The sequence below is a fragment of the Lipotes vexillifer genome, unplaced genomic scaffold, assembly GCF_000442215.2.
Source record: "Lipotes vexillifer unplaced genomic scaffold, Lipotes_vexillifer_v1.1 scaffold252, whole genome shotgun sequence".
Taxonomy (NCBI): Eukaryota; Metazoa; Chordata; class Mammalia; order Artiodactyla; family Lipotidae; genus Lipotes; species Lipotes vexillifer.
In genome coordinates this window covers 2,256,699-2,276,421 of record NW_006773367.1, presented here as the reverse complement: position 1 = coordinate 2,276,421, position 19,723 = coordinate 2,256,699, and the positions used below count along the sequence as shown (strand labels likewise).

Genomic DNA, 19,723 nt, shown 5'->3' with positions numbered 1-19,723 from the left:
GAGCGTCGTTGAGCAGGGCATTGGGGCAACTGCCACTGAAGGCTGCTTGACAGCATGCAATCCCAGCCTGTGCTCTCTGCAGATCTGAGGCACCGGGGGCTGGAAGAATGAATCTTCAGTTGGCTCTAAGTCTCTTCATTCCACCAGCAAATCGGATGACTGCAGGCAACCCAGAGAGCCTCACCTTGCTCATCTGTCAAGTGGGGACAAGCGTGTTACTTACCTTCAGAGCAATTGTCAGAAGAAAGTATAGTTGAGGCAGTGCAGACTCTTTCAGATGTTCGACATACTGCGTTGCGTTGTTCTCTTTCAAATTCCTGTGCTTGTTACCATGTCGGTCTTGGTTTTATTCAAACTCGGAAAGGTGGATCCATTGGGGAGCAGAATTTGAAAGGCTAGAATTTGGCGTGGATGGATGGGTTAGGGAAGGATAGAAGGATAGGGAGATTTGCTGTGTTTGATTCCTTTGCATCACTGTGGCCTAAGGGGCAGAGGAGGACAGACAGGTTGCTCTCTCATCAGCGAGGCAGATGGAAATCCTTGGAATCTGAGGTGGACTCACTGTTGTGCTTACCCCCTAAGTAAGAAGAGCTGTTTCTATTTGGTAATCATATTCTCCAGCTGCATTTGCCTCCTGGCTGTGACACTTGGATTCCGGCATATCCCTTTTGATTCCTTGGGCGTGCTGGGGAGGGCGTTTGGACCCTTCAGATTTCAAATGAGTCCTGCCCCACTACTGGCTTCCCCTTGTAGCTTATTTGCTTGCTTACTTCAGGCAGAAAACCGTCATGCTAATGATCTTCCTAGCAGCTCTGTTTATTGTCTCCCCTTTTTTGCTGGCATTAAAGGTGACAGATTTACAAAGTACATTGTTCAGAGTTATTATGGAGTGTGAACTTGGTGCTTTATGGCCACATGGGGCATGCTGTCTGGTTTGACAGGGCTGTGGGCAGAGGCGTCTGTCTGAGAGATAGCGGGGATGCCCGGGGGGGCTGGGTTGGGTTTTAGGGACCAGGGACACTGTGGAACAAATGTGATTGGGCCAGGCCCCCGGACATCATTTCCTCTGCCTGGGAGGGAGAAGGGCGTGCTGTGTGCACGGAGGCCGTGAGCTGTACTACGTAATTCCAGAGACGGCTTGAAGACGTACAGTTGTTACATATCCTGTGGATTAATTGAATCCAGATCCCTAAAATTTAGTTCTCTCACTCTCCCCCACTTTCTTCCTTCACGCTTTCTCTGGTAACTTCTGCCATTGGTGTTTTCATTTTGTTAAAAAAGACCGAAAGCATCGGAACCGGCTCTCAATCTAAAGTAAACAGGAAGAAGTATACGCATACATACGTGTGTGTCTACGTATATCTGTCACCTGATGCTTTTCACCTATGCAAGGCCCACTTTAGAGGGAGCACAGTATCTGGCTTCCTCACAGGATGCGGCATACTATGTGTGACCACCTCTCTCAGAATAAGGTTCCCAGAAAGACCACGGCTGTGCACCCGCCCCTTCCACTTTCTGGCGATGGGCAGTTTTTGAATACACAGGTCGTAGGAGGCTAGTGTTAGCAGCATTTATACAGATGTTGTTTTATTTTTATAGCTCTTCTCCATTTACTGGGTGGCATTTCCTTTAGTGTTAACAGCAGAGGTTAACTGCACACAGACGCGTATGGGGATTCTTGCCAGGTTTTTTTTCCCCCTTCCTCTCCTATGAATATGTTTCTTTAGATTGTTCATTCTCCGCCTTGGCTGCAGTCTTCCTCTTAGCATATTCAGATTTAATTGGTTCAGTCCATTCCTGGGCCATCTGCAGAGCTGTGTGTGTGTGTTATAAACATGCCGATCATTTTATGCATCCTCTGATAAGTGCATTTTGAAAGAAACCAAAGGTGTTCTGATGGGATTTTCCGTACTTGCAAACAGTGGGCATTCTCTCCTTTGCGGCAAATGCTGGTGCAGAGCTCCGCTCCTATCCTCTCTAGGCAGGGGTGGGTTTACCCCAGGCACCCCTCTGAAAGGCTTCTGTTCTGCCCATTTTGCAGCTCACTAAACGGCGCCTGGTGGATGCAGACGGCATCATTAATCCCAACGCTTTCTACATCTACCTGACCGCTTGGGTCAGCAACGACCCCGTGGCTTACGCCGCCTCCCAAGCCAACATCCGGCCTCACCGTCCCGAGTGGGTCCACGACAAAGCCGACTACATGCCAGAAACCAGGCTGAGAAGTAAGTAGCCTTCCACTGGGCCTGCAAGCTTATGGGGCTCCTTACACCCCATACCTCCAGGCTCAGTCACAGCCCTCATCCGTTGACACTACCCAGGGTTCAACAGTGTAAACAGAACAACATATTTCTTTTAGTATAAAACTCTGGGAGACAGATGAGGATGTGTAATCGAATGCAACTCATGCTCTATCACACTGAGAAATAAGAGTCTCTAATCTCCCTTCGTGCCTTTGACTCTAAAACGTCCACCAGGCCTCTCTCTTTAATGCCAGCTGTTCCATGTGAAAGTTGGGGACGCCTCCAGGTTGAGTGTTGTTTTACTGTTGCAGAGTTTTATCGCTGGGGATTATATGTTTATCTTAACTTTGTCAACTCTGGTGTTGAAGGGATTTTTGGCAAGTTGGGTCATTCCTATAAGCCACCAAGCACCTGTACTCTGTCAAAGCTGTTTAAACCGGAGCAGAAAAGTCTGTATACAACAGCGTCCTCTTCCTTTCACCTCTCAGCCCCGACTTTGAAAGGTGGTTCTGGATGGATTTAATTTGCATTTGTGTTAGAGATATTAGTAGCGTATACCTTGGCTACGAGGCCAAGGGAGGACGTGAGAAAGAAGACAGGTCCCTTTGCGAACATGGCTGGAGAGCAGGCGGGTTGTGCTTCCCTGTATCTAAACCTCAGAGCCTTGTGGCAAGCAGCCAAGGCTTGTCTTAATGAAAATTTATAGTTGAGATTATAATAGGGCAAATCATGTTTAGCAAGTCAACTGAATGACCCCAGAGGGTCTGGAACACACAACGGCAGCAACTAAATGCTTGTTGTGTAAGGATTTCTTCCCCTGCTGCTGAAGACTTAGCATTGCATTAAAAAAAGAAGCATGGAAGGTTTAAGTGTGTTAGATCACTAAAAGGATAAGAAAGTCAAGCATTTTTCTCAGTAAAGCATGACTTTCGAGTTATTTTGTTCTCATGAGTGATTGAGTAAAACAGTTTGAACTTAGTATTTTCACTTGTGTCAGCTGAACAAAAAAGATGTTCCCACAATTGAATTCTTAAGTTGTTTAGACCCATTACAAAGAGTGACTGCTTCTAGAAGATTAAAATCTAAGGGTAAATCAATACACAGATCACAGGCTCCTCCTCCACACACACACACCCAAAATCAAAGGTTGATCACTGTTTAAAATTTCTTAAACCAAAGATTGAAACTGTAAAGACCTGAAGACCATCATTGGTATTGTTTGTCCTTCATGTTGAAAGAGGTGCAGTAAGTGGACTTTCTTGCCGAGTTCTTTCTCTTCTCATTGCAATTGTGGAGAATCCGGGGATGCACATCTGGGATGGCTAACGGTGGGAGCTTGCTGCATTTCTTCCACCCTTGGATGGCGTCCGTTTGCCTTTCTCAGTATTGCCAGGAGCCCCGATCCATGGGCCCTCTCCCTGTTGCCTTCTCTCTCCAGTCCCAGCAGCAGAGCCCATCGAATACGCTCAGTTCCCTTTCTACCTCAACGGCTTGCGTGACACCTCAGACTTCGTTGAAGCAATTGAAAAAGTCAGAACGATCTGCAGCAACTACACAAGCCTGGGGCTCTCCAGCTACCCCAACGGCTACCCCTTCCTCTTCTGGGAGCAGTACATCGGCCTCCGCCACTGGCTCCTCCTGTCCATCAGCGTGGTGCTGGCCTGCACGTTCCTCGTGTGTGCTGTCTTCCTCCTAAACCCCTGGACGGCCGGGATCATTGTGAGTTTATTCTAAGGGTCTTTGTGGAAGTCACATTCCTTTCAGCATAGCTCTTTCTGCAGCCGGGAAGTTTTGTTTATGTCTGGGCCTCTGGAGGAGGGTATAGATTGCATCATCCATACTGTATTTATTCTACTGGAGGTGGTGAGGTTCATGGTTAGGTAGAGCCTTTAATGGCCTCAATCTTCTGTCCCCTCTCCTTTAAACTTTTTGTGTAAAGATAGGGGAGTTTTTGAGCACACTTTCCATAATATAGAGCTGAGCATTTATTAAATACAAACACTCAAAGCATAACTGTTTTTTCAATTCAAGTGTCATTTTGTTACTACATCCCAGACCAAATATAGAGAAGATTCTTCTAAATGGAGCGATAACTCGAGGAGTTAGGACGGTGCTATATGGTTAAATGGTTTTAGGGATGGTTTTGTGTGGTGTGTTTGTTTTAACTCTGGGCAGAATTGATAAACGAGTATTACCAACCTGTCTTTTGCATTCTTTCTCCAAGTATAATACTCTCAGACTTGAAACAAGTTTCGTGTAGAGTCTAGTAAAATCATGGCAGTATTTAAATTCCATGAACTGTGGTATAGCCTTCAAAATGCCAGAATTATAAAAACAGAGACCAGGTCTTGTTTCTGCACCATAAGTCTGTGCAACAGGTATGTTTAAAGGTAAATGTTTAGTCTGTAGGAGTTTTCATGGTACTTAAGCAATTGATGTTATCCATCTTTCATTAGCTTATTAAAAGAAAGCAAAGGGAACTTTTATTGTACTTGTCTGTCCCCCCTTCACTGCCTGCTGCCCCCCACCTCCAGAAGGAAAGATTGTTCTCTCCTTCTTTTGTCTCTGTGTAGTTTATTGTTTTATTTGTATTTTCTCCTCTTTGGCCCAAAAAACTCCAAAGTCCGCCACACAGATTTTCTTTCCATCCCCCTAGAAATTTTTACAAGGCAGATGAAAGAAAGGCAAATAAAAGCTTTTCCTTGGATTTGACTGTTTGCTTTGTCCACCCCAGTAACTCCACATTTCTTCAAAGTGAAGGGGCTGTAACCTGACCCACATCAGCTGACCACACGTCCCCTTTCTCCCAAGTCATCCTCACTCAGTCCATGGACTCTCCAAGCAAAAGCAAAGCTACTTTTACGTAAAAGAACTTTTATTCACCCCGTCCGATCAGCTTTCTTAAGGATGGAGGGCAAGGCAACCAAAAACTCTAGTTGCAACTCAGTTATAAGTTGAAGGAAGGTCTCTGATGGTTGAGATCAAAACAGAAGGAAACACCTTGTTTTAAACTATATTAAATTTGTAGCCAGCAATGAGTGCGTGTTTCTGTAATTCCTTATAGATTGCGCTCGGGGAGTAGTTTTGAAAAAGATTTTGCAACGCCTAGAGTGTGTTTGTGCCCAGCCACTCATCCTGTGTGTCTTTTTAAAGGTGACAGTCTTGGCTTTGATGACGGTCGAGCTGTTTGGCATGATGGGCCTCATTGGAATCAAGCTGAGTGCCGTGCCTGTGGTCATCTTGATCGCTTCCGTCGGCATCGGAGTAGAGTTCACCGTTCACGTTGCTCTGGTATGGGAGACGTTTTTAGTGAAAGCTGTTCACTAAACAGGCAGCCTGTTTCCTCTGGCTCTTTTTAGTTTCCAAGTTGGGAACCTTTCCATTTTCTCCAACATCAAGGAACACACCTGACACACATCACAGCAAAAAGGCTTCAGAGCACAGACATTCCCTGGGAGTGGCTGAAGTTCAGCTGGACTCCTCTCCCTCTGGGAGAAATCTAAGAAAAAGGGCGTCAAAGGTGAAAGCCAGGCCACGTCAGCAGTAGGCAGTGTCTTTGGTGTGTCCGAGTGGGCCAGGAAGGATTCTGCTTATTTGGTGTTTGTCAGTTGTGTCACCACGGGTCCTGAACTTGTCTGCTGTTCCTGAGACGGATGGTGTATACGTGTGCATGAATACACACAATTTTTAAAATCACAGTCATAAAGCAGGGATAACATGAGACCGCACTCACAGATTTGGTGGGGATGGCATAGTGGAGGGTGAGGTGAGTTGGCAGCTGAGGAAATGCCCTGGGGCTGATAAACTAGCTCTCCCACCCGAGCCCACCCAGCTCCTTCGACCTCCCAGCCTCCAAATTCATGACAGCAGAAAGTAGGAGAGCTAGCGTTGCTCTCAGTAGGAATTTTCCCCCCGCTCTTTCTGTGCACAGTCCTGGGAATGCTTTGTGGGAGAAACGTAAACTTCAAGAGGGGTCTAACCCAAGAGACAAGCCCATCGTATACATGTATCAGAGAATCATTCAAAAGCCCTATAGCGACGTGTACATGATGTTCCGTACACACTTGTGTTTATAGTCCGGGTCCTTGGGTTTATGTAGGCATTCAGTAAATACTTACTGGCTGAATAAATACTGATGTTTGGAATGCTTAGCTAGGAAACCAGACATTTGACTTGGATCGAGTTACTTTGATTGAGTAAAAGCCTTTGCTCTTGCAAAAAGCCTTGCTTTTGCAATCTCTAGCATTGATTTTCTCTGGGCTTAACACATGGCACATGCATATCTACACATATGGGTGTCTAGACAGATGCTTCTGCCTTCTACCTTCTGTTGTCTTCTTTCAGGGCCATATTTATGCTACGGAGAGATTATAAATGTTTATATTTCAGGAGGAATGTTTTGTTGCAGTTAACCTGTTTTTCCCCCAAAGTATAATAAAAAGCTGATAATATACAGAAACCGTTTTCTACATTTTGAGCCTACCCTAATTGCTTTCCTCAGTTAAGCTGGGAAGGAGAGGGGACTTCTAGAAAGAAGAGCCTAGAGCTTAGGGAACACATGATTACGACACCATTTCTTTTGAAAAGGAGAAAAATCGCATGCGAGTTAAAAATCCACAAATCATTTTATTCTGATGTGAATGAAAACCACGCTTCTTGGTAGCTAGCATTACGAACAAGGCTGGTCCTAGAACAGATTTTTTGCAGTGGAAATGCTAACGACAGTCTTTAAGCTGTCGCGGCACCTTGGATCTCTGAGGTAGTGTGAACGTAAATATCCATACCGGTGCTGAGTAAACAGTGAAGGAACTCCTCTACTCCTCATGCAAGATTTACTCCCGAGAATTTAAGGAGTCTCAAGAGGCAGCTTGGCTTTGTGCTGCTAGCCCAAGTCTTCATCAAGAGACTGTCCACACACAGAGCATGGTGTTCTTACCGTGTCCTGTATGTGAGAGTCGTCAGGGAATCGACGGGTGCCTGGCAGTTTACTGTCTCAGTAGCGTAAGTTATATGCAAGAAGATCAACCCAACTTTGACCCTTATGGCCTCATGGCCCAAATACAGCACAGAGCGACATGGTTCCAAACCATCTTGATGCTTTCCTCCCGGGAGAAAAAGACAACTACTTTGACCCTAAAATCTCCCAACTCTGAAAGAGCATCCATACATAGACCCCACTTTAGAGAAAAATATGAAAATTCACAGTGCACCTTTACATACTTTTGTGTAATTTTATTTCTTCATCTAGTAAGTAGAATAACGTCCTGTCCTCCCCTAGTACACCTGCAAGGGCCCCAGGCCCTCTTCTCAGCACATCCCAGAGCAGCCTGAACTTTCAGAGAGCAAGCTTCTGCCAGGCTCAGCCCTCCCTGTTGGGTCCCACTGGGGGGAGCAGGCAGGGTGTAACAGTAACTAACCCGCATTAAAATGGTCCTTGGGTCCCACTCTCAAGCCAGTAGTCTGATATACCAAGATCTCCATAAAGTTCCCATTTGGTGTCAACAGTATCCTTGACCTAGAAGAGCTTTAGAGAATGCATAAGAGGTGAGATATAGCCACACATATTTAGAACAGGCTTGATTGAATTTACAGCCCTGTGTTGTTCTTGTGATAACCTTCATGGTACTTACATGTACTACAAACACATTAGTTTGAACACAGTGACACAATTTCTAACCTCAGCATAATAGTGAGGAAATATGTATTTAGCACCCAGGTGCTAAGCCCATTTGGAAGTAAGATCTTGACCTTTCAAAAAATCGAGCAAAATGCTGTCGCTTTCACAACTGGAGGTCTCCCATGTGAGTGATGCTAGATCATTTAAGTGTGGGGAGTAAACTCAAGCGTGAGTAACGGTGAAAAGAAGGGAACATTTTGCTCATTTGTATAGTTTTGGCATGGTTTTTAAATTTAAAGTAAATATGCTTTTCTTCTTTTATTCTTGATGTTCAAGATTTACATCAATACCAAATACAACCCATTATCATGAACAGGTCAATTTAGTGTAAGCCTAGATTTAGCTTTAGTTGAGCAGCCCCAATTAAACATTCCAGTAGCTAGAGGGTGAGGTCTGAGAGGTTCAGTGGAGGCAGATGAAGGTGGCTAATAGCATTGAAGACGAAGCTGGCCATTGACCAAGTAAAGTCCAGAAATCTGATCATCTAAACTCTCCTCGTTGCGCAGGCCTTTCTAACAGCCATTGGCGATAAGAACCGCAGGGCCATGCTCGCCCTGGAGCACATGTTTGCACCTGTTCTGGATGGTGCTGTTTCCACTCTGTTAGGAGTGCTGATGCTTGCAGGATCCGAGTTTGATTTCATTGTCAGGTAAGCATTAGTTTCTAATGTGATCTCTGTTGCTTATTTCCTTCTGTCTCTGGAAGATTGCAGCATGTCTTCATTGTGACTCTACTCCCCACTCCTAACCCCGCAGCTTTATTGAGGTATAATTGACAAACAAAAATTGTATATATTTAAGGGGGTACAACATGGTGCTTTGATATGTGCATACATTGTGAAGTGATTGCCACAATCTGGGACTCCACTTTCTTTTGAGTTTATTAACTCAGAGGTATCCTGAGAGGCATAAAAGCAAGCTCCCTTCTAGAGCTGTCTTGGGGAATCTCTTAGGGAGAAAAGATGGAGGGTTTGGGGCTAGCAACAAAGGCAGCTCTACAGCTTGAAACCGGTATCCCAGTTATTGCTATTGAGGTTAGAAATACCAACAGAAAGAAATGACCTGGTTCCCACTAATTGACTGAATTTGACCTTTACTTCTCCTTCAAAACTGTAGAAAGGAAAACGTACGGATACCTACAATTTTCACATAGGTTTTATTCTCTTAAGAAGTGAAGATGGCATGCCTTGACTTCACATTTGAGTTGCCACTAAGATTTAAGAAGCAGTTAACGTGTGACTTAACACCAATAAATTTTTGAAATCCAAGCCTAGTTGGATACATCTTTCAATTTGGATTTCATGGCAAGCAGTTTCTGGTGAATTTAATTAAGGATTTGACTTTGTGAAGTATAAAAGGAGAGCAAGTTTTCCTTTTAAAAAGAATTTGAGAACTGCAGGGAAAGACCGTTTTCTTCTCTGAACAGCCTCCGCAGCTTTTTGACAAAGCTGCCCTTGGATGTAACCCTGTTGCTCCGTGGAGGGGTGAGGCCAGAATCATCAATAAGTAAAAGACAGTCCAGAATTAGGACCATGGTAAAGCAGACTGAAATGTGAGAAATGACTGGATCGTTAGGGACATTTCGACAATCTAGAGAGAGAATCTAAACAGGCTTTTCTGATGTGTATGTTGCGATAGGCCTTTCAATTCCGAGTGAAAAGAAGAGGATTTTAAGTTGTAGCCAAAGTTTCTTTATAACGAGAAAAGATCAGTCCACTGGTCTGTGACGTTACCCCATTGGGCGGGTCGGCATCTTGGAGATTTAGCCTTGCTAGAACGAGTGCCAGGGTTGGCTCACTGTCGACTGGGTGGAGAGTGAGTGGAGAGGTGTAGACCAGTGTACTTCTCAAACTGTAACGTGCTCATGAGTCATCTGGGGCTCTCTGTAAGTGCACATCAGACTTCGTTGGGGGTGGGGAGCAGAGTCTGCGTTCCCAGCCAGCTCCCAGATGATGGCCACGCTGCTGATCCTCTCAGCACAGACGACTGATCACTTAACAAGCCCAATTAGTACACCCTGTTTGCCAATATCAGGTAGACATATGCCTAAACTAGATGAGGGTTTTGGTCTGGGTTTTGTTTTAAGCTCTCAATTTGATTTTGACTTTTCCTTTATTCGGGCATTAGTAGTTGTTTCTCTGTGATGTAAAAACCCTATGTCAAATAGAGTTTCTTTGTGTAATTTCTCATTCAACACAATGTAGTGAGCACCTCATAAGTGCCATTTCACACAACTGCAAGTAATGTAGACGCCGTCCCCCTCTACATAGTTTACGGTCTATGGGGGGAGAGACAAGGTCACAGGCAATTCAAAACCATGGGAAACAGAGTGTGGTGGGATCTCAGAGGATCTAACTCAGCCTTGTGGGGGATGCCAAGGGAGCCACAGAGAAGAAACGTAGCCTGAATTAGAACAACCATCTGGGACCTGGGTGGAGAGCAGCATCCCAGCTCTCTCATCTAACCCATGGCGTCTTGTTCTCTCCCAGAGATAGCAGGGTTCTTGTTTCAAGCACTTAAAAGGGCTTCCCATTTTCTAGAACTGAATGGATTAACCTGAGCCCTCACTGAGGTCGACTAAATGAGCAGACATTGTATACACTAAGCTGTCAGAAATCTAATTGGGCTGTTTATTCTACAGTTAGATGGATGGGATGCAAATGTCTTAATGCCTGCTGCTGATATATGCCTCAGCCTAAAGTTGCAGCAGTTTACATTAGTGCAAGACATCGGCTGCTTGGTTTTTACTAATGCAGCTCAGAAGTTTCTAATGTTTACAATAGCTGCGAGGTATTTGTATTTTTATAGGGATTCTCTCTCCTTTCATCTAATGTTGAAACATACATAGGCACAGCAAAGTTTGGTGCCTGTTCCGTTTTATGATCAAGAGGACCATTAACAGATAGATATCTTGCCCTCCCTCTTCCCAGAACATCCTGAGCTCTCCCCCACCCCAGCCCACTTCCAGCAGAATTGCCCTAGAAACCGTTAGTTACAGAAACGCATGCTTGCGTGGAGCCCGCTGCCTCCAGCTGTGTGCAACATCCTCCAGCGACTCTCCCTGGCTGACAGGTTCACCTTGGTATTCGTGAAGGATCCCAGACCTTAGCCCTCAACGGTGGGAAAGCAGGGCCACTTGTGCACTCTCCGCTTCTTCATGGTGCTGCGGCCTTTATGTTTGAATTGGCTGACGCAAAACAAGAGTATTCAGAGATGCTAAATTGTTCAACAAAAGATTGGCCGGCAGAGCAGCCCGTCATTGTGGACCGCCCTCCCCCGAAAACGCCCCAGCAACCACAGAATGGGCAGTGTTTTCTTTGCCGAAAGCTGGTTCCAGTGTTCTAAAAAGATTGCAATTGGAACTATTTGGTTAAACTGGAACTCACAGAATTTGGGGCAGAAAGTTGCGGTTAATGAAAAGCCCAGGGAAAGCCTTACCTGCTACGCTGGAGACTTAATTAGAGATTCTGCTCTAAGATGCAGAAGCATTTCACAGTGGATTAGCTGCCTGCAGAAGTGGGCTGCTTTTCCTCCTGGGCTAAATTGTTTAAATTCTACACCCTTCACTTCATTTGTTTGCTTCTGCTGGGTTTTCATGAACGGGGCCCCTCTGCATTGTATTTGTGCTTTCAGTCTGCTCGGCCATTCAGTTCACATTCCATATTTTTGTGTTTGTGTAACACATTCATAAATAACATTACATGCCATGAGATTTCAGCAAATTAACAAACCTAATTTTTTTTCTTCCCTTCACGAACCAGCACTTTGGGTTGTAGAATGTAGTCCTCAAAGTCATAAGGTTAAAAGAAAAGAAAAAAAAAAACAACTAATCTTGTGCTGAATTTGAAACGCAGTGTTGTAGCAGCCTTTTCACTGGTGTGGGTTTTGTTAATTTTTGGCTCTGACGTTTGGGCACGTGAAGGGTAACTTAATTTACTTTTGCCATGGTAAATGTTCCTGTTTCCCTTTTATCTTCAAGGTATTTCTTTGCTGTCCTGGCAATCCTAACAATCCTGGGTGTTCTCAATGGACTGGTTTTACTGCCAGTCCTTTTGTCCTTCTTTGGACCGTATCCTGAGGTCAGTAATTGTTGCCAGTGTAATGTGCAGTCCTCAGACCACCTGAATATTGTTTTTCCTGATGTCACTCTTAATTTAGATATTTAAGTATACCCACATCTACTGGTTGTTTACTTTTTCAGTAAACAGCTCAAATAACTATGGCTTTTTTTCTCTTCAGTTTAATAGTCTTAGGGGATGTAGGGGGAATGGTTTGATTTGGTTTAGGTTGTTTATTTTTGAAACCTGGTGATTGGCAACCTGAGTCTTGTAGGTCTCTATCAATGAAGCACTTTCCACTCAAGAAGAATATCTGGGCTTGAACAGGAGTGAAAAGGGCACAGCCTGCCTTTCCAGAGTGTGAAAGCAGAGGGCAGTTCTTTCGCTCCAGCTGTCAGGCCCAAGGGTCTTCAGAGTGGCAGGGATTGGGCCAAGTGAATACAGGGTAGCGTGAGAGGCCGGGGCGGGGCGGGGGGTGGGGAGCAGGGGAAGGGCAGCGACCCCTGAACAATATTGTGCTTTGAACCTTAAGTGTGGCCACCAGGTAAATGGTTGATAACACCTGTAATATTGAATCCCCTTAAATAGGTGTCTCCAGCCAACGGGCTGAACCGGCTGCCCACCCCTTCCCCTGAGCCACCCCCCAGTGTGGTCCGGTTTGCTCTGCCCCCTGGTCACACAAACAACGGGTCTGATTCCTCTGACTCGGAGTACAGTTCTCAGACGACGGTGTCGGGCATCAGTGAGGAGCTTCGGCACTACGAGGCCCAGCAGGGCGCCGGGGGCCCTTCCCACCAAGTGATCGTGGAAGCCACCGAGAACCCTGTCTTCGCCCGCTCCACCGTAAGTCATAAGCCACCCCAGGAGGCAGCCCCTGCCTGCTCTGAACAGCGAATCACAGACGGCATGCCAAAAAAATGCATAGGTTAGGTGGACTCATATGAAATTGCCAAGATTTGGCTCTTCTTAAACTATAAAAATGTCAGTTTCATGTGGTTGTATCTCATACAGATTGAAAAGGGCAGGGACCAATATTGGTGACTACACAGAACATCCATCAGCATGTATCTTGTTTGAGCTAAGCACAGTTTGAGCTTAAGGACCGGAGGTAAAGCATGCCTTGCTCCCCCTGCCCCCGCTTTTTAAAAGCTACGTATCATTGTAGGATGCTACCTGTTTTAAAATGTAATGGTATTTTTATTGCCAGCAGAAGTGATTTCTTTTCCCCTCCACTTCTGTTACTTTTAATTACCCTTGGTATAAAATTATTTCAGTCGTTATTGTCTAAGACCTCACCAGAAGCTTTTGTGGCTCCAAGCTCGTATCCTAGGTGGCGGGAAGGAGCAGAGAAGCTGAGAACCAGCCTTCAGTAATTCAGGAAAACCGTGAGCAGCCCGGAGCCTCTTCTCAGAGGCCCTGGGAGCCCCAACTGCATTCTCCCCTCTCTGTGCTCCCCAGGATGTCCTCGGCCCCCCAGGCCTGGAGCACAGCACACAAAACCCAAGGAATGTTCTAAGGCTCCTGTTGCTCTGACAGGGGGCCTCCTGCTGTCCCTCCAGGAAATGGGTATTCCAGTCCCAGGCTGGAGCTGCCCTTCCATGAAAGAGAGAGAGGCCAACCAAATAACCTAAATTTTCTTCCTCTTACCCCCCGTGACGATGCCTGCTGAGCTGCAGTGTGAATCTGGTTTTGTTCAGCGGGAGCCTAAAAATAGGTACAAGCTGAACGACTTTGAAGTTGGTCACGGTCCTTTTGATTGATGTGGCCACTGTGTTGCTCCATGCTTTGTACAGAGACCCAGAAACCAGATTCCTAACAACAGGGTAGAGCAGCACTGCCCAGTAGACCTTTCTGTGACAGTGCAAATGCTCTCCAGTGCAGTAGCCACTGCCCACATGTGGCTGTTGAGCATTTGAAATGTGGCTAGTGCGACCTAAGGGGCTGAATTTTGAATTTTAGTTAATTTAAATGTAAATAGCCATATGTCCCTAATGGCTACCATATTCAACAGTGTAGGTAACGTCCGGGCAACGTCCTGCATTTGGGCGAGCCAGGGCCAGACGTTTAGTCATTTTAGAAGAGGAAGAGCTCGAGATCTGATTCTACCCGGCAGGGTGGGGTGGCGGACTGTGGGAGAGAGGCGGCTCGGGTACTTAGACCACAGCCCTGCACTTATGGGCAGCAGCCGTATGTGTCCAGCCAGCTATGCTGGAGAAAGCCTAGGCATAGGGTCCAGACAGGGCGTACCGCTGCCACGTCGTCGTGGGTGGAAGGCCCCTGGTCGCTCCCTGGGGCGCTCCCAGCCATCTGTGGGGTTGACTAAGCTCTAGTTCAGAAAGGTCTGTGTGTGGGTGGCCAGGCGGGAGCCAGAGCCAAGAAGGGAGGGCTGGGGCAGCGGGGGCCGATGCCCAGCCCGGGGTTAGCACCCGGCCTGTTTCAGCCTGCCCTTGCCCTCTGCAGGTGGTCCATCCTGAACCGAGGCAGCACCCACCCTCCAACCCTCGACAGCAGCCCCATCTGGACTCAGGGTCCCTGCCACCCGGACGGCCAGGCCAGCAGCCCAGAAGAGAGGCCCCCAGAGAATGCTTGAGGCCGCCCCCTTACAGACCGCGCAGAGACGCTTTCGAAATTTCTACTGACGGGCATTCTGGCCCTAGCAATAGGGACCGCACGGGCCCCCGGGGAGCCCGTTCTCACAACCCTCGGCACCCAGCGTTCACTGCCACGGGCAGCTCCGTGCCCAGCTACTGCCAGCCCATCACCACCGTGACGGCCTCGGCGTCCGTGACTGTTGCAGTGCACCCCCCGCCCGGGCCCGGTCGGAACCCCCGAGGGGGGCTTCGCCCGGGCTACGAGGACTACCCCGAGACTGACCACGGGCTGTTTGAGGACCCCCACGTGCCTTTTAACGTCCGTTGCGAGAGGAGGGATCCCAAGGTGGAGGTCATTGAGCTACAGGACGTGGAATGTGAGGAGAGGCGCCGGGGCAGCAGCTCCAACTGAGGTGGGCGGGGCCGGTGGGCAGGTGGGTGGGCCTCAGAGGCGCTGCTCTTCAGTGACCCCTCAGGGACTTAGAGGGACGCAGATGGCTGCATCCTCCTGGAGCCCTGGGCACTGATGTGTCCCCTACTGAACCGCAGTGACCTCTTACCCACAGGCAGGGTTGCCTGTCTAAGCTTCGTCATCCTTGGAGAACCAGTTGAGTTCCAGACTGGATCTGTCCCTCACAGTTAGCCTGTGGAGGTTTCATGCATCTCAGCAGAGACACTGACAGCTGCCCCTTTCACCTATATTTCAGTCTTTTAAAGCCATAGCAGGTATGTCTGACGAACGCACAGCTCAGTGAACAGTCACAAAGTGAGCACATCCCTGTCACCAGCCCCCAGGTCAAGGGAGAGATCATGACCCGCCCCTGGAAGCCCCTCATGCCCTCACCCATCCCCCACCATCCTGATCTCTATACCCCAGACCCGTTTTGCCTGTGTTTGTGCTTCATAGATAGGGACTCGTAGACCTTACTTTGACAATGTATTGACCTTCTCATCATTATAAATTGAATCTTTCTACTACTAATAACATATTTCTTTTAAAGTCTATTTTTTCCTGATACTATTATAGCTTTTTTGTCTTCTTTTTTTTTTTTTTTTTTTTTCTTTTAAAGGGTGAGTAAAATCTGAAGCAAAGAGGCCAAAGATTGGAAGCCCCTCCCTACCCCTACCCTGCCCCACCAGAACTGCTTGAAGAGAGCTGCGGAGTTAGAAAGGCGTGCTGTGCCAGATAGCAGTTCGTTGTTACTGTAACTGATTGTATTATTTTGTGAAATATTCCTATAAATATTTAAGAGGTGTACACATATGTAATATACGAAGGAACGGATGTAAAGTGGTGTGATCTGGGTTTTCTGCACTCCCGCCTCCAGGGCAGGCGGTGGGGAGACCGCAGCAGAGCCCCTCCCTATTTGTACGTTGGTCTCTGTGCCACAACCAAGCTTAACTTAGTCTTACATTTCAGCATATGTTGCTGCTGCTTAAATATTGTATAATTTACCTGTATAATTCTATGCAAATATTGCTTATGTAATAGGATTATTGTGTAAAGGTTTCTGTTTAAAATATTTTAAATTTGCGTATCACAACCCTGTGGTAGTATGAAATGTTACTGTTAACTTTCAAACACGCTATGCGTGATAATTTTGTTGTTTAATGAGCAAATATGAAGAAAGCACGTTAACCCCGGTGGCTTCTCTAGGTGTAGTTGGATGAGATTCTCTTGTTTGGCTGTGTGTGTGAACATGTGTGTGATTTCCCAATGTACTGTACTGTGATTTTTTTTTTCTTTTTTTTCTTTTTACTGTCTGTGAACCCGTGGTGGGCTCTACCTTAGGCCACAAGAGTCAGGATATCTCTAGTGCTAGCGCTGGTGGAGGGCTAGCCCTAAACATCTCCTTATCCTTTTGCCAGACTCACTTCAAGTTCAGGGCATCTCTTAAGATTATTGGCTGCCATCCAGACACCCCAACTCGTGCCTCAGAGGAGATAAGTTCCTTCGCATGGACCATTGTGGTGGATGTTGGAACCTCAGGGTACAGAGCTCACATCTCTTCATCTTCATTGGTAATTAAAGACCTAGAGAACATGCGTAGTGGGAGCCTCAGCTGGGCCGTGAGCGTATCCTCTAAAGTATGCAGCCTTCATTGTACCTCTCTTGTAACCAACGCACCACACACACACACACACACACACACACACACACACACTTACACACACCACCACCACCACTGTCACCACCCAAATTTAAGAGTGGATTGGAAATCTTCTGGAGACAATGACCTCTTATTTCTGGGTCCACAACAGACCCAGAGGTGATGTTTTGAGTCCCTACAATTTAAACTCCCTCTCTTGCTAAATGGCACGGTTGGGGCTTTCTGGATTTGTCTGCATCCTCTTCAAAATAGTGAGCATCCAATATGGTGATACGGAATCAGAAATTCTATAGGATATGAGCTTCAGAAGGGTGATCCTCCAAGTGTTAATATTAACATTATGGGTGCACGCTTCCTAAGTGTCTCATCCCCCGCTTCTCACCATCGTTAGTATTCTTTCAATGTGACATTTATTGAAGAGCAGGAAGATGCTAATTGCATAACCCCCACTGAAGAATGTATATAGAGACATATCTCTCAACCAGGTGTTATTTTTAAAGATTTGCTTCCATATCAATTCTGTTTTCTTGCTCTGAGGTTTGGTCTTCCTAGGCTCTTAGCCAGAGACCAACAAATGTTGGGGAAGCACTCGGTACCCAGACTAAGCTACTGTAGGAGTGCACAAATGGCAGTTCCCATTATGCCTCCTGTTTTACGTGGAAAATCTTATTCGAAAGGCAACGGCCCACAGTAGTACCAGCAGTGTAGTGACCTCAGTCTGTAAAACTCGCCGCAAGACTGTGGCTACCAGATGTGTGTGTTAATATGCCAGGGGCCCAAATGGCCCCACTGCTACTGTTCGTTGCCTCTGTCAGCCACACTGTCTGTCTACCTAACACTCAGCTCTGCTCAGAAAACTTATATCCCGCATTCAGGAGAGAGATGATGCAAAATTCAGAGGTCTGCTTCCCTCTGGCTCGAGGAGTGCCCTCACTCCTTTCCCGAGCCCAGCTTGCATGGTGCCTGACTGCTTGCCTGGCCCCTGCTTTCTGCACAGCGTAGAGCTTTCTCCAGTAGTCACATTGGCAAAGGGAGAACTCGGGGGCTGGCAGGCAACCAGAATTTCTCTCTCTTTTTTAAGATAGTTTTATTTTGTCTGTCTTGTTTGTTCATTTGGATGTTTTAATTTAAAAAAAAAAAAAATCTTTGCTGATATTTATAATTTTGTATCATAAGAATGTTTTCCTACAGTATTTGTCATGCCAGTTTATAACAGAAAAATGCAGGGATTTTATTTCTATTGGAAACACTATTACAGCTATGTTTTACCTTTGAACAGAATTTTTATTTGTATAGAGTGCTTACTAATGTTAAATAGTTCAGAGTATATAACATTTTCATTAAGGACTCATGGTAGGTTTTAGTGTAAGGAGTTTAAAGGAAATATTCAAACTGGGTCTCATTGTCTGCCAATTTTGGCAGAAATGGGTTTGTGTCATTTCAATTACAAAGATAAAAGTATGCCATATAATTTATTTATATGAAAATTTATTTTTGTAGTGTACATAGTAGTCATCAAGTCTTTTGACAGAAGTATATTTTTAAAGAATTTATATGTGATGAATCCATAATGTCTGGAACTTTGCTGAGACATGAGTGGGGCACACTTTTCATTGTAAAGTACAGCAAGGAAAAGAAAATGTTTAACAGTGTTAAGAGAGTGAGATTGAGTGGATATTCATGCAGTTGTGGAATGTGTTTTAGTTACCATTTGTGACCTAGTGTGGTTCTCATTTTAAACCTCAGAAGGCAAAAATGTACAAACTCTCTAAATATTAATGTTCAAACACTGATAGAAATTCTAACATGAATAAAAAATAATATAACTTGTTGGTTACATCTTTGTTTATGGAATGGTTTTTAATTAAAATATTTTACGAAGGCAGTTAGTACCGTGTCACGCCGTCACAAACTTTGTTTTCTGTCTGACTAACCTTGTTAAATACTCATTTTTTTGTTCTCCTTCATGGAGGCATTATTGACATAGGAAGAGTTCTACATTAAAATTTTCTGACAACAAAGAAAGTTCCTAAATTACCCTTCAAAATGATTCCTTCTGTCATCTCTTAGCCTTTTTGTGTTTCTTTTTATGTGATGCCTAATAATCCAAGGGAATATTTATAAGTCCAATTCAATGTTTATTAAAATAAAGGAAGGTGTTGTGCTTAAAAACAGTATAGCTGACAATATGGGACTGACTGAACCTGATACAAAATGTTTTTTCTGAGTGTTTATCATACTTTGTCTTCATCATAGCCACGGAGAAAAGTAAGACCAGGAATAGCATCCCCATTTTACAGCTGAAAGCAAGGAGTGGTGGGGAAGAACTCAGATTCTATCAGCATGGGGTGAGGAGTCAGCAAACTACAGCCCTGGCGCCTCCTGTTGATATGAAGATTTATCAGAAGACAGGTCCATATGCATGTAGAGATCGTCCACGGCCACTTTACCGGCTACATCGGCAGAATTGAATAGTTGCAGCACAGACTGTACGGCCTGCAAAGCCTAAAATATTTACTAACTGGCCCTTAAGAAAAAGTTTGCTGACCCGTCTTAAGACAAGGTTATCATAGGCCAGTGATACTCACGTTGGGTACCCGTATCGGCGGCACTCTCATGCTTTGGAAGTTTACTAGAAAAGCAGGATCTTCAGTGCCACCCCAGACCTACTGAGTCAGAATCCTGGGACTGAAGCCCAGGAATCTGTGCTTCCATGAGCTGTCCTGGTGGTTCTGATGCACCAGCAGAGGCGATCTCTAAATTCCTTCCAGCTGAATGTGGCCTTGGTTCTATAATTTGACTCCGGCTATACAGCCAATGCAGGCCAGATCTGGAAACAGCATAGAGATCCCAACTCCTCTGTGTGGTCTTTCCACAAAAACACGTGTTCATCTGTGGGAGAGTGGAGACCCGTGAACTCTGCGTTTGTGCCTGGGAGTTGAGAGAGGAATTCCCTTCTTAGTGCTCTGCCACGGCTGTGGGGCAGGCCTCATTGGAGGGTGTGGGCCAATGACCTAGCAGGCCGGGGGTGGGGGGGGGGGGGG

The 19,723-nt window shown here is 45.8% G+C and overlaps 1 protein-coding gene across 3 annotated transcripts in view; it reads left to right on the top strand.

Annotated features, from left to right (window-relative positions):
• Positions 1–16,738, top strand: part of PTCH1 (patched 1) — a 66,816-nt gene extending 50,078 nt beyond the window's left edge. Inside the window, exons 17-24 of one of the 3 annotated variants that reach the window (XM_007448287.1) lie at positions 2,042–2,225; positions 3,682–3,962; positions 5,397–5,534; positions 8,427–8,569; positions 11,899–11,998; positions 12,566–12,820; positions 14,438–14,981; positions 15,639–16,738. In XM_007448287.1, the coding sequence (XP_007448349.1) occupies positions 2,042–2,225; positions 3,682–3,962; positions 5,397–5,534; positions 8,427–8,569; positions 11,899–11,998; positions 12,566–12,820; positions 14,438–14,980 (1,644 nt within the window). In that variant the 3' untranslated portion in view covers position 14,981; positions 15,639–16,738. Of the gene's footprint in view, positions 1–2,041; positions 2,226–3,681; positions 3,963–5,396; positions 5,535–8,426; positions 8,570–11,898; positions 11,999–12,565; positions 12,821–14,437; positions 14,982–15,638 lie in introns of those variants that run through there. The other 2 variants (XM_007448289.1, XM_007448288.1) reach the window with 2 other exon arrangements.
• Positions 16,739–19,723: the final 2,985 nt, after the last annotated feature.